Source organism: Cygnus atratus, chromosome 8 (genome assembly GCF_013377495.2).
Source record: "Cygnus atratus isolate AKBS03 ecotype Queensland, Australia chromosome 8, CAtr_DNAZoo_HiC_assembly, whole genome shotgun sequence".
Taxonomy (NCBI): Eukaryota; Metazoa; Chordata; class Aves; order Anseriformes; family Anatidae; genus Cygnus; species Cygnus atratus.
The window spans coordinates 1,144,759-1,156,811 of NC_066369.1; the positions used below are offsets into that span (position 1 = coordinate 1,144,759).

A 12,053-nucleotide genomic window follows, 5' to 3' on the forward strand; every position below is an offset into this window, starting at 1 on the left:
CGGAAGCGCGCTGCGGCTTCCGGCGGAAGCGGCGCCCCGCGCAGCCCGTAGTCGGACCGTTTCCGCCTCGCGGCCGCCCTCAGCGCCGGGCCGGCCGCTGCTGCCGGGGAGCGCAGCCGGGGGCGCCCAGCCCGGCCCAGCGGAGCGGGGCCCGCGTGGTCGTGCGGCCGCCCGTCCGCCGGCCGCTCCTGAGGCGGCGCCGCCGGCCCACGAAGGATGTGGCGGAGGCGGCCGGGGCAGGCGCCGCGGCCGGAGGAGCGCTGAGCCCCGAGCCCCGCCGCGCCTCCCGGCCCGCTGCGCGCCGCTCGCCCGGTACCGCCCCCGGCCTTCCCCGGCCGCCGCCCCTCGCCGGGTCCCCCCGCGCTGGAGCCGAGGGGGAGCCCCTGAGCGCGGCAGCCAGCATGGCCTCCTCGTCGGGCAACGACGACGACCTGACCATCCCCCGGGCTGCCATCAACAAGATGATCAAGGAGACGCTGCCCAACGTCCGCGTGGCGAACGACGCGCGGGAGCTGGTGGTGAACTGCTGCACGGAATTCATCCACCTCATCTCCTCCGAGGCCAACGAGATCTGCAACAAGTCCGAGAAGAAGACCATATCCCCCGAGCACGTCATACAAGGTGAGCCCTGGTAGGCAGCCGGGCTTTGGGGTCGCTCCTGGCCCCGCGCAGCTTTCTTCTCTCTGGCTTCCTCGAACTGTATAAAAGGCAAAAGGCAGGGTTTTGTAGAGGTTCTGGAGGAAAAGCATGCGTTGTCTGGCCTGTCTTGCATTGCAAGGGAGGGTTGTCTTTGTGTGGCTAGTGAGCGATGAGTGTGCTTGGCATCAGCCCTTGTTTAGTGATTCAGAGGCGCCCGCGATGCCTTGGGAGAAGTCACCACATTCATAAACCTTTCTTGTAGCTGTGAAATAAGGTCTGCTTTTTGGAATGGCTGTGCGGGTTTCTTTTACAGCATGTTTCAAGACCTGCACTTACTGAATGTGTTTGTAATTGGAGACTGACAAAAGAGATGCGATTGGGTATGTGGGGCCCAGTTTCTAATCCAGAGCATTCCCGTCTGGACCTTACAAAGAGTAAAATATTTCTCCAGGGTCACCCACCAAGTGTGATTGTTTAAAATTAAGTATTCATATCTGATGGAGAGAGCACTTAAACGAGACATACTCCCTTGCATCTTTTTAAGCTGTTGCCTTCTATTTCCCCTTGTTGAATTAAAATTTCCTCTATGTGTCTCATCTACTTTTTCTTTAATTTCTGCCCTAGTTAGGGAGTTTCCTTCTCTCGTGGGTAAGTCTGCAGCCAGCAGGCATCTTTTGTCAGGAACCATTTGCTTTGCTTTTTTAGCAAAGATGGTTGATGCCAGCGCCTGCTGCAAACAAATTTGTAGCAATAATAGTGAAAGGGTGCTTCATTTCGCTGCCTGGATGAGCTGTAATCTGTAGCACTTGCAGAAGAGCTACTTTCAGGACTGTGAAGGTATCAAGTCAGTCAAAAAAAAAAAAGGTTCATTTTTGTAATGGGCTGCTAGATTCCCTGTTTAAAACAATCAGACAAAACAAAACTTGATTCCTATTAGCTTGCTTACCAGAAGAGTTTCAAGTACTTGACAAGGCTATGAACAGCAAAGATACGGCATTCATGTGGGCTTAAACGTTAAATAAAAAGGACAAGTACCTGGAAGCTTAGCAAAGCAGCTCTGTTACAGAAGCTCAGGAAGTGAGGAGTCAAGCAGGTGCCTGCACGTGGAAATGTTCTTTGGGTGCGATGCTTCTTAATGCAGGGGTAGTTTCTTCAAGTGATCCCTGAAAGTCTGGAGCTCAGTTCTTAACGTGGGAATAGAGGTAGTCTTTAAGGTTGAGCACAATAAAGAATTCAGGTATGGAAGTATTTTATGCTCAGTAGATGTGGTTCTTAGAAAACCTATTGCTGTTGTAGGATTATTCTGTTTTTTTATTTTGAAGACAAGCTGAAATCAGAATGTATATATGTGTACATGTGTGTATCATCGGCAGGTGGTCTCCAACTGAGGATCTTGCTGAGCTCGTGTCTTTGTGTTATCAGACTTAGTAAAAGTTTGTTTCAGACTAGGTTTCTCCATTTTATTGAGATATTGCTGAATAAAACTTCTTCCAGCACCCACAGTTTTCTTCAGCACCTTTTTGTAGTGCTTCTGGAGGTGGAAGTTGTTATTCCTGGACTTAGTGCTGTCCTCACCTGTGGGGAGGTGTTCGTGCTGCTAGCTTGTGCCAGGTGCTGGTCAGTTAGCAGCTGGTACTTCTGTGAAGTATGAGGATCTAGATTGTTAGGGTTGGAAACAGCAGAGATCTGTATATAGGTACAGCATTTCAGCATTTTTATTGATCTTCATACATGCTAGGTACTTGCTCTTTTGACTGTCCTTTAGCGTAGCTTCATGACAGTGATGCTAACAAAGCCAGTAATTGAAATATGTTTGCCGTGGTCATCAGGATGCCTCTGTCCTTTTAACTGTGTGAGCCAATTCCATTACAGGTAAAGTGAGGCTAATGGGTATCACATCACAGCGAACTGGCTGCTGCCAAAAGGAGTCTCTTTGCACCCTTCCCGGAGCTGACTCCAGCAACCTCTGATCTGACTGCCCCTGTGGCTTTTGGAGGGGCTGGGTGCGGGAGGGGGACCATGTTCTGTGGGGTGAGATCGCTGATCTGGCTGTTCTGTAAACAAGAAGTTGCTGGCTGGGAAGCAGGGAGCAGGAAGGGTATTTCACTGGGCAGGAGGAAGGGGAAAGAGACCTCCTTGCAGCTGGTGACACCCTGCTGCAGGGCTGGGTTAGAGCTAAAGTGAAACTGCAACTCTGTTGCTGTAATTAGGGGTTTGGCAGCAGTGGTACTTAAGCCCACCCCCTCCTTTGCAGTAGTGAAAGCGGCTGTGTGGCCGTGGGCTAGGCTAGGACTCTTCCCCCTACCAGCAGCTTCTGTTTCAGATGGAGGAAGTCCTTGCCATGTTCCATTGTGTGGTAGTGCAAACACTCGGCTGGCACAGTGCCTACGAGCAGCACAGGGAAAGGAAAGCAGAGGCTTCTTGCGTCCCTTGGGAGGCCTGACTCTGTAGATGGACTCAGGCTATGCCAGGCACTCGCTCCTAGTGATAAAATGTGCAGCTGCTTCCCTGCAGGGTGCCCGGAGGCATCGAGGCTGAAGTGGAGATAGTCTTCGTGCCTCTTGCTGAAACTCACCGTTGGGGACTTCCACATGGAACAGAAAATAGCCACACTTGGTAGTTATGTGAGTTATGATGAGGCAGATTTTTTTGTGAGAAACTGAAATTCCATTGAATTCTGAAAATAATGAGGTGTTAAATCACTATTTTTAAGAAGCTGATTACTTTGATTATTTTGTCTACGAGGCACTGTGTTGCAGGAAGGTAGGCTCTTCTCTTCATGGACCATCAGGCTATTGACACCGTTTACTTCAGCATTTAAGGTAAAAATCTGTTTTGGTTTGGAATTTCACATTGGAAGCTATTTTTCATTTGAAAGGGGCATAAAGAGTAAAAATCTCAGGTACGAGTGACCTGATTGTATTGAAAACAAATGTAGAACTAATTATGCTTAACTGATTAACCAGGGATCTGTACCTTCCTGCAATCTCTAAGAGTGGGAGGAAGCTGGGGAGTTGACAGTTGTGATTTGGTGTTTGTAAATGTTTCCTTCCCCTCACGCCTTAAAGATGCTGCTTTAAATTTGGTGTGATCATTCTAACATCTGCAAGATACCAAATTTTCAGCAATCTGGCTAGACAGTCTTTAAGATTCTAGAAATAGATTCTAAATTTTGGTGGAATAGTAACTTGGATAAAGTAGTAACTTATCACACATATGGGTACCACCTTGGTGTAAGGGGGTGCTTGTTCCTGCCATGCATGTACTCCATAAAGCGTTGATCTGTTTCAACAAGACAGGGGATTTCTAAAGTTGTTTTGCTGCCAGTGGAATTTTGAGGCAGCAGACCTCTGTTCTGTAATGCTTCTTCATACCTTGATTATGTTGAACTATTGTACACTTTTGTCATGGTTATATCATGTTTTCTTCTGGATCTTTTTCTAGTGTGTGATATTCAGTATATAACTAAGTTCTCTTTGTTAATTTCTCTTCTGTAAGTGCCATGTAAAGCTTCTATAAAAGCCTGCATCTTGCTGTTCACTTCAGGTTGGGCTGTTCCTCATACTCTGCAGCAGACTGCCAAGCCTGATCACTGTGGATGTTTTTTTGATGAACATTTACGTATTTGCTGTGATAGTTAATCGTAGCGGAGTTAGGCTTGTAGGGTTCTTACACTAAAAAGAAAAATTATCAGCATGCATGGTTTAACGTATATGCTATTTACGTATTAGAATTAAATGAGTTCTTTAATATTAATGGGCTGCTTAGTTAACCAGTTCTGCACGATGAAACACATTTCCCTCCTCTCTGCTGAGGCTGTATTAAATAGTTTCTAGAAGGCTTTTGGTGATTCTCACAAACTGTGGACTAATTTAAAAAAGTGTTTCCAGCATCTGTGTGGGCTGAGGCTGACCTGGCATACTGCCTAATGTAATTTAATTATCTCTAAATCAGTTCATCTTTTAATTTTATTTTTCTTAAGAAACATACATATTATGTAAATTCATTTGCCAAATGGTTGCCAAGTCTCTTAAAAGAATGGTAGTCCTTCATGACTAGACAGCTGCGGTGCTGCCCTGCTGCAGACAACGTGCTAACCACCTCCTCGGGTCCAGGTTGGAAGCCAGGAGCTTACAGAATGCCTTTGGTTATTGTTTAGGTGTGCGATACAATGGCATGCTGCCTTAATTATGGGTAGGAAAAGATTGCTTACAAAATTAATGTTAGAATGTAGTCTGAGTTAGTGTAAATAGGAGTTGGTTTAGAATGTTAGTAATGTTTGCTGCTGTGTATTGTAGGTTAGTGTTATTTCTTGAATAGTGTGTGACAGGATTGAAATAAAGTAGGATAAATATTAAAATAACTGGCGTTACATAAGAAACTCAGATTTGTGTAAACATTGGAAGTGAACGAGGTGTAATAAAATTGAGGCTTGTTTCAGATGTAATTGATGTTTATGTAATATTTCTAGCATAGTCTGTAACAGGTTGCACTTGGGGGGGGTGTATTCATGGAGGCACATGGCAATAAATGGTGAATCAAGAAGCAGTATGCCTTTTACCACATGTTCTGTCTGTATTTTTAAGTCTTCTGTTACTTCTGCATTATTTTAAAAAATGTTTTTGCAGTATATATCTGCATTTCAATTTTTTTTTGGGGAAGGTTAAAATGCTGCATTTTAGTTTCTGAGTTCGTTTTCATGTAGAGATAAAAGGGTTATAAAAAATAAAAAGGGGTTGTATGTAACTTTGCATATGTTTAATATACACTTCTAGTTCATGGGCATTCAGAAAATAAATTTAGATACGCAGAGACAAAAGCTAAAAGTTGTAGTTCTGTGGTAATATCATTTCTGTATTAATCGAAGATCTGTGGTCACTTTCCATGTATTGTATTTCTGCTCTGTTATAGGTAGCTAATTTACCTTTACTGAAGGCTTGCAGCAAAAATGGAAATACAGAGTTCTTCAGAGATTAATGGTTAATGACATCTTCGCTCTGTAATTCCTACTTGGTTCTGATATGTAGAACATCTAAAAGAGGTCTTCAAAGAATCATGCCTCCCTCTAGAAAAAATGCATCAAAGTCCTGAATCCTCTGCAAGTGAAGTTGTCTTTGCTTGCACTTGACTAAACTTAAAATTTCTAGCCTGAAAACATGCACTCTTAAATGGCATAAGAGAAGTGGAAGGGAGAATACCATCAGATCTTCTTACGAACATAGATTTTCACCAGATAATAGAAAAATGGTCAAACTTATTTTTTAGAAAAAAATCTTTCAGATAAACACACTGGTATCTATTATCAAAAGCCTTCTAAAAGATGAATGTGTTTTCTTTCTTTCTAGCACTAGAAAGTTTGGGTTTTGGCTCCTATATCAGCGAAGTAAAAGAAGTCTTACAAGAATGCAAAACAGTAGCACTAAAGAGAAGAAAGGCCAGTTCACGCTTGGAAAACCTCGGCATTCCGGAAGAAGAGCTTCTAAGGCAGCAACAGGAATTATTTGCGAAAGTAAGTGAAGCAATACTTGAACTTATGAGGTTGGAATAATTAACGTGGTAGACCTAAGTCCACAAAAACATGCACACCTCCAGAATTATGCCTTTCCTTTTCAATTGCTGTGGCATCAGAGATACTGTTGATTTCCTTGGCCTGTTAGAATTAGGCAAAGGAAAATCAATAAAAAAGATGCTACTTCTGGTTATTTCTTTGATTTGACATGTACAAACAATCAAATTTTATACTCTAGTTTTAGCGTTTTTTTTGCTGCTACTTACAGGTATTTCCATTGTGTTGTAGAGAATACACAAAGAATTACTTGGCTGAGGAAATTAAAAATGGCAACTGGTGTTGTAGGAATTAGCAGTTTTGATCATTTAAAAAGTGAAAATATCTTTCTGATGGCCAGAAACGGTGTGCACGTTAATTCTTTGGCTTTGAAAGAAACAATTGTTCAAAACTTCTAATTTGTCCTTTATCTTTACTCTTGGAAAGATTCTGTTTGAGTGAATTCATGCATACATTTTTAAGGAGGCGATTCAAGCACAGAAGACTGCACGCAAATACTGTGTGTGTGCCTTCACACATGTTCTCTTTTATCCCAGTCTTCACTTTGCCATCTTTCCCAGATAGTTTGTGAACGCTTCTGAGTTCAAATGACTAAAAACCAATTGTATTTATTTTTCTACACCATCTTTCTCTCTACTATTCTTACCTTGAAAATAAGGTGGTTCTCTAAATTAAACGGTGTGAAAATAACCTTTGCTTTCTCTCCTCTTACACATAGCATGAGTCTTGTTTTCTGATTTTGCTTGCTTTAATTTCCTCTGAAAAATTGTTACTAAGTTGTCATGTCTGATTACTGCAACCTCCTCTCCCCTTTCTTTACTCTCTTCCTGAAGCACTTAATAACCGTTATTTTTCTTTGATTAGGTGACAACTATGTTAACCTCATTTGCATGATGAATTTTAAGGCAGTTAAATTTCAGCATTGCACATGGCTCTTGTCAGCATTCGTTGAACTAGTTATGACAAATTCATGTGTGCCCAATTTTCTTTGTGCTAATGTTACAAAGACCAATATGGCTGCCTCTGAATTAAGGGTGCAATTTACAGTGAAGTTTGCCATGTTTTTTACTTATTTTTTGTTAAATCTCTTAGCATAGTTTGCAAAATAATAAAAGAAGCAGCAGCAAAGATAAAAGTGTATTTCGGGAGTACTAGCTCCTGAGTAATGTAAAACCATTGCCACCTTATGTAGGCCATGCTTCATGATCCCTTGAGGCATATTCTTTTTTAAATTCTGTAGTACCATGCCTCAATGTGTGAACTAAGGCAATGACTACAGCTTTGACAAGATGGTATGAATATTTTTTTAAAAAACGTTTTCCATATTACTGAAGAATATATGCTTAAAATCAAAGATGTCGGTCTAACTATGCAAAAAAACTAGTCAGTGGTTGGATGCTGCTGGAGGTACTATAATTATTCTTGAAAATACTTAACACAAACAAACAGGCACTTGTATAATCTTGTTAATGTTCCAAAACAGGACACTAATGCTGACTTCCTGAAGGGTGAAAATACCTACTCTAGTTTTAAAATATTTGCCTGTTAATGTTATGAATGTTTGACATCTGTAGCTTGGATGTTTGTAAATATTTGAAGTCAGTGAATGGCTCATCCTGATGTTCATGCATGTTTCTAAATATCTTTGTAAGATGAGGGCATCAGCAGATTTTTTTTGAGGCTTCCTTACTAAAGGTTGCAGGTGATGTAAATGGCCTGTCCAATAAATGAGTTAAGTTTACCAGATGCTATTAAGGTTTCTTAGTCAATACAACTCAATGGAATTTTCTTTTTCCATTTTTGAAATGGCTAAGTATAAATATGGCAGTGAGGGTAGGCACTGAACATTGAAGTGCTGAGTCTCCAATTACTGGTGCATGCATGTGTATTAGTTCATTGAATGTACAGTAAATTTAATTGTAGCAAGGTTAGTAGGGAACTCTCTTGTTACTTTGCATGTGATAAATATTTATGCCTCTGTGTACAGATGCTCATGTCTTCCTTTGTTTAAAACTATAAAACTTTACAGTGTCTTAAGTTGTCTTTCACCCCTTGTAACTTGACTGGCACTTGAACTTTGAAATACTGAAAAATCCTCATTGGAAAGGTCTCACAGGCTGAAATAAATGTGACACTTACCATATGGGAAGACTCTTATTTTTCACATTTTAAATAGATAAACTGGTTTTGATAACTTTTTCCGAAGCATCATCTGTTGGCATTTGAAGTCTGAAACTGATTTGTTCATGCTTTGGAAAAAAAAAATAGAAAATTCAGTAAGTGAATAATGAAGACTGAAGGACTTTTAATTCAATAACTTTTTTCTAATGTTCATTGAAAACAGGAATTGAAGTTTTAATTTTAACGCAGTGGGCTAGTATACTGTTGAAATCAAAAGTGGTTGCCAAACAACAAGCAAAAAGCGTAAAAGGAAAAATGTGAGGGCACCATTTGAACTATTTGAAGTGTTTTGTTAGTGTCTTGTACCTTTAAGTACAAGCATTGTACCTTTCTGTAACAGACACCCTCGATGCGTGTCTTTATTTGAGAAGACCTTAGATTGCTCTGCTTTCCAAAGATTGCTTAGCCAAATAAGATAACGGCTTTCTTTTTTGTAATAATGTGTGTCTGTGTGATACAGTGTATGACTTCATAATTGTGAGTTTTAGTATTTGTAATCAACAAAGTGAGGCTATTCCCATCTCTAAACAGTGGTTGAATGTTAAGATGCCTTGAAATTGAAGCTTAAGTTTTCCATTGCTTTGCCTTACTTAATTTTTCCATTAGTAAGTCATTTAGGACAATCTGTACAATGGAACTTGAGTAGACTATCTCCTGCCTCTTTTTGTTGGAAAGTGTAAATATTCCAAGTAGTGGCCTCTTGAGAGGAAGAGAGAATATAGCTAAACATCTTGGTACAAAAACATGCTTAGAAGTACCTCTATTTGTATGTACAATTAATAAAAATTATACAGAAGGAATCTGCAGGTGTGCAGATAGAGCTGCTTTACAGCTGAGGTGCTCTAGAGATTCTTCACAAGCTACAGTATGGCCTTAACAATTAAATTCATGTCTTTAGGCTAGACAACAGCAAGCAGAACTGGCACAGCAGGAATGGCTACAGATGCAACAAGCAGCTCAACAGGCACAGCTTGCTGCTGCCTCAGCCAGTGCATCCAATCAGGCAGGATCTTCTCAGGATGAAGATGATGAAGATGATATCTGAAATTCACCAGCTGAGTTTCTGTCTTCACTAAGAAATACTTTTCCTGCACAATGAAAACAGTGAAATGAATGCTTACCTGTAAGTTTGTATGCATCATGGACTGGCAATTGGTATTCTAGGGGTGTCTGCTGTTGTGTGCTGTACATGTATAAACTGTCTTTTTTTGAACTCTTGAAGATTTAAGGTTCAGTATCATATCAACTTTGGATTTTTAATGGTGTATATGGAAATTTTAGATAGCAGTGCGTCACTTATTTGATCAATAAACAGTGTTACAATAAACAACAAGTTTATAAAATATAGTGAGATTTATACAAAAAGCTCTAAATCCACATTTGCATTTTTTCCCTTTTAACTAAACTATAAAATCTTACTTAGAATTTTTAATTGTTTTTGGGGGGAGTGGTACAGTAGACATAATCTGTTAATGGGAAAAAAAAGGCGAGTTCAGCATAGTACAGTCTGAATTCTTAGTTCTTTTTAAAATGAGGATGTGTATGGCAATAAATATTATATATGTTCAAAGACCACACTTGTTAAAATTTGAAAATGATACATTTTCATCAAGCTAGGAAAGGTATGTTTAATAGGAGTTGTACAAATTTGGTCATTTTTTGTATAGGGGTGGAAAAAAATAAACCCATGGTTTTATTATAACATCCTTTGACAGTCCTAACTGAATATTTCACTTCAAAAACTGCCCATTTTGGAGAACTAACTGTTATTATTTCACTCCAATTTAATGTTAACTGTTGTTGATGGTATTGCTTAGTCCAGATATATTCATGTTGTTGAAATATAAAGCTGGAACTTGATAAAACAGAATTGTTCCAGTTCCACTGATTATAACTGGGAATGATTAAATATTCAAGCCTATGAAAGCTGAAGCTAAGAGCATGCTTACAATAAAAGAGGGATTTTATTTAACCTTGATTAGTCATTGTTGTTGGCATAATGCTAACATTTTCCAGACTAGATTGCCACTGGATTACTAAGATACCTTGCTGTATGTTAACATTTTCTTCATTCAAATTGGTTTGTAGATAAGTCCAGGTTTTTGATAAACCATTCCCCAGAAGTGGTCAGCAATACATGGAACAGAAAAGATGTAGTAGTCCTTTTGATAGTTGATTTGAAAATTCTGTTGATTAATGGATGAGCAGCTGTTCTTTGTGTTGAAATAAAGCACAGTAGTGTCCATTACTGAGTTTTAATGTGTTACTTGAAGTAATACTGGCATATCTTCTGGTACACTAATCTGAGCAGACTAGAAAAGCCACTTGCATACTGCTGTAGATGATCCGATAGCTCTGTAACAATGTGGATTGTTTATTTTAACTTATGTCCTCAGCAGGTTTCTCCAGTCACAGTTCTTGAGGAGGGCAGCAACACTGTTTACATAAGGAAGCAAACAGAAAATGATGTGCCCAATTTTACATAAAGATCTGAACAAGGTACAATTGGCATATATTCAGGTCTCAGTCACATAGTGGCATTTGATTTAAGTGTGAGATGTGTTAAGTTTCATATTGATTAAATGTGAACACTTCCTTAAATGCATTCAGGCAGTGAAAACTCAGAAAAGTATGTGTTGGAATATTTAATTTAAAACAAACAAGCAAACAAAAAACCTTTCGTGGCTACTATATGAAATAGGCAAGGTTTGACTAAGGAAGTGGTTTTCTGTGAAGGTTTAAGTACCAAAGGTAGGAAAATGTAGTCTAGTGATACAATGTTAATGTGCAGTGTTGGCTTTTCTAATTTGTACTGTAACACCTTCACACTTTCTATTTTAAACAAATCTTTTCCTTTTAAATATTAGGTATATTTTCACACATTTCTTTTCTGATGCAGAATTCAGGATAACATTTTACTGCATCTAGTATGTATGGTGTAATATGTTTGGATCCTTGTTACCTTTCTTTTGGACATTCTTGTGCTTTTTTCATATGCTGTATTCTTCAAGCAATAAAATTCTGATGTGTTTTTATAAAACTGCTTTTATATTTAATGAATAGTTTGCTTTCTTCATTGCATTTATAAAGGAAAAAAAGACTATTTAAACTCTGCTGTTGTTTTGACCCACTGAACAACACTTCATGTGACCAAAGTCTTTACAACCTGAGTGCTGTTGGATGGCATTGCTGTTCACTGGGGTTGTTACATGCTTGCAAACAATATTTCTGGGCTTGTCCTACTCTCGTTCCTCTTGGGAATTGCATTTTGTGTATAGGTGTTTTTATATGCTGACCTTCGTGACTTGGAAAGTTGGACAAAAACCCTGTAGATCAGGTAGCCTACTGTTATACTGAAAATATGTCGAAGTGAAAGACCACAGCAGAGGCTAGGGAAATAATATATGTTTGTCTTCTGTTGAACTAATTTCACGTAGGTAGACTTGTTTAAATTTTGAGTCTGCTTTACTTATTCAGCCATTCCAGCTCAAGTATGAGAAGTAACTCTACCAGTTGTAGAGGGGAGAATCTTCACTGGTCTTTCAAAAAACTTAAGAATTTTTGTATTTATTGCTTTCCTGTTATCCTTCCATGTACTAGCTGTTCAGTGAAGACGAAAGATTTCTGAATTCATGGTATCACTGAGTTTTGGTACAGAATCTTAAAG

The 12,053-nt window shown here is 39.7% G+C and overlaps 1 protein-coding gene across 1 annotated transcript; it reads left to right on the plus strand.

Moving 5' to 3' along the window:
* The first annotated feature begins 277 nt into the window (after window positions 1–277).
* Window positions 278–11,426, plus strand: DR1 (down-regulator of transcription 1). The gene is made up of 3 exons (XM_035538117.2): window positions 278–621; window positions 5,985–6,148; window positions 9,285–11,426. Exons 1-3 carry the CDS (start codon window positions 402–404, stop codon window positions 9,429–9,431), a joined length of 531 nt encoding a protein of 176 aa, XP_035394010.1. The 5' UTR covers window positions 278–401; the 3' UTR covers window positions 9,432–11,426.
* Window positions 11,427–12,053: the final 627 nt, after the last annotated feature.

Coding starts and splice junctions, on each gene's coding strand:
- DR1 (XM_035538117.2), top strand. CDS start 402: ATGGCCTCCTCGTCGGGCAACGACGACGACCTGACCATCCCCCGGGCT. Junction 622..5,984: donor CCCCGAGCACGTCATACAAG/GTGAGCCCTGGT, acceptor CTTTCTTTCTAG/CACTAGAAAGTTTGGGTTTT. Junction 6,149..9,284: donor AACAGGAATTATTTGCGAAA/GTAAGTGAAGCA, acceptor TCATGTCTTTAG/GCTAGACAACAGCAAGCAGA.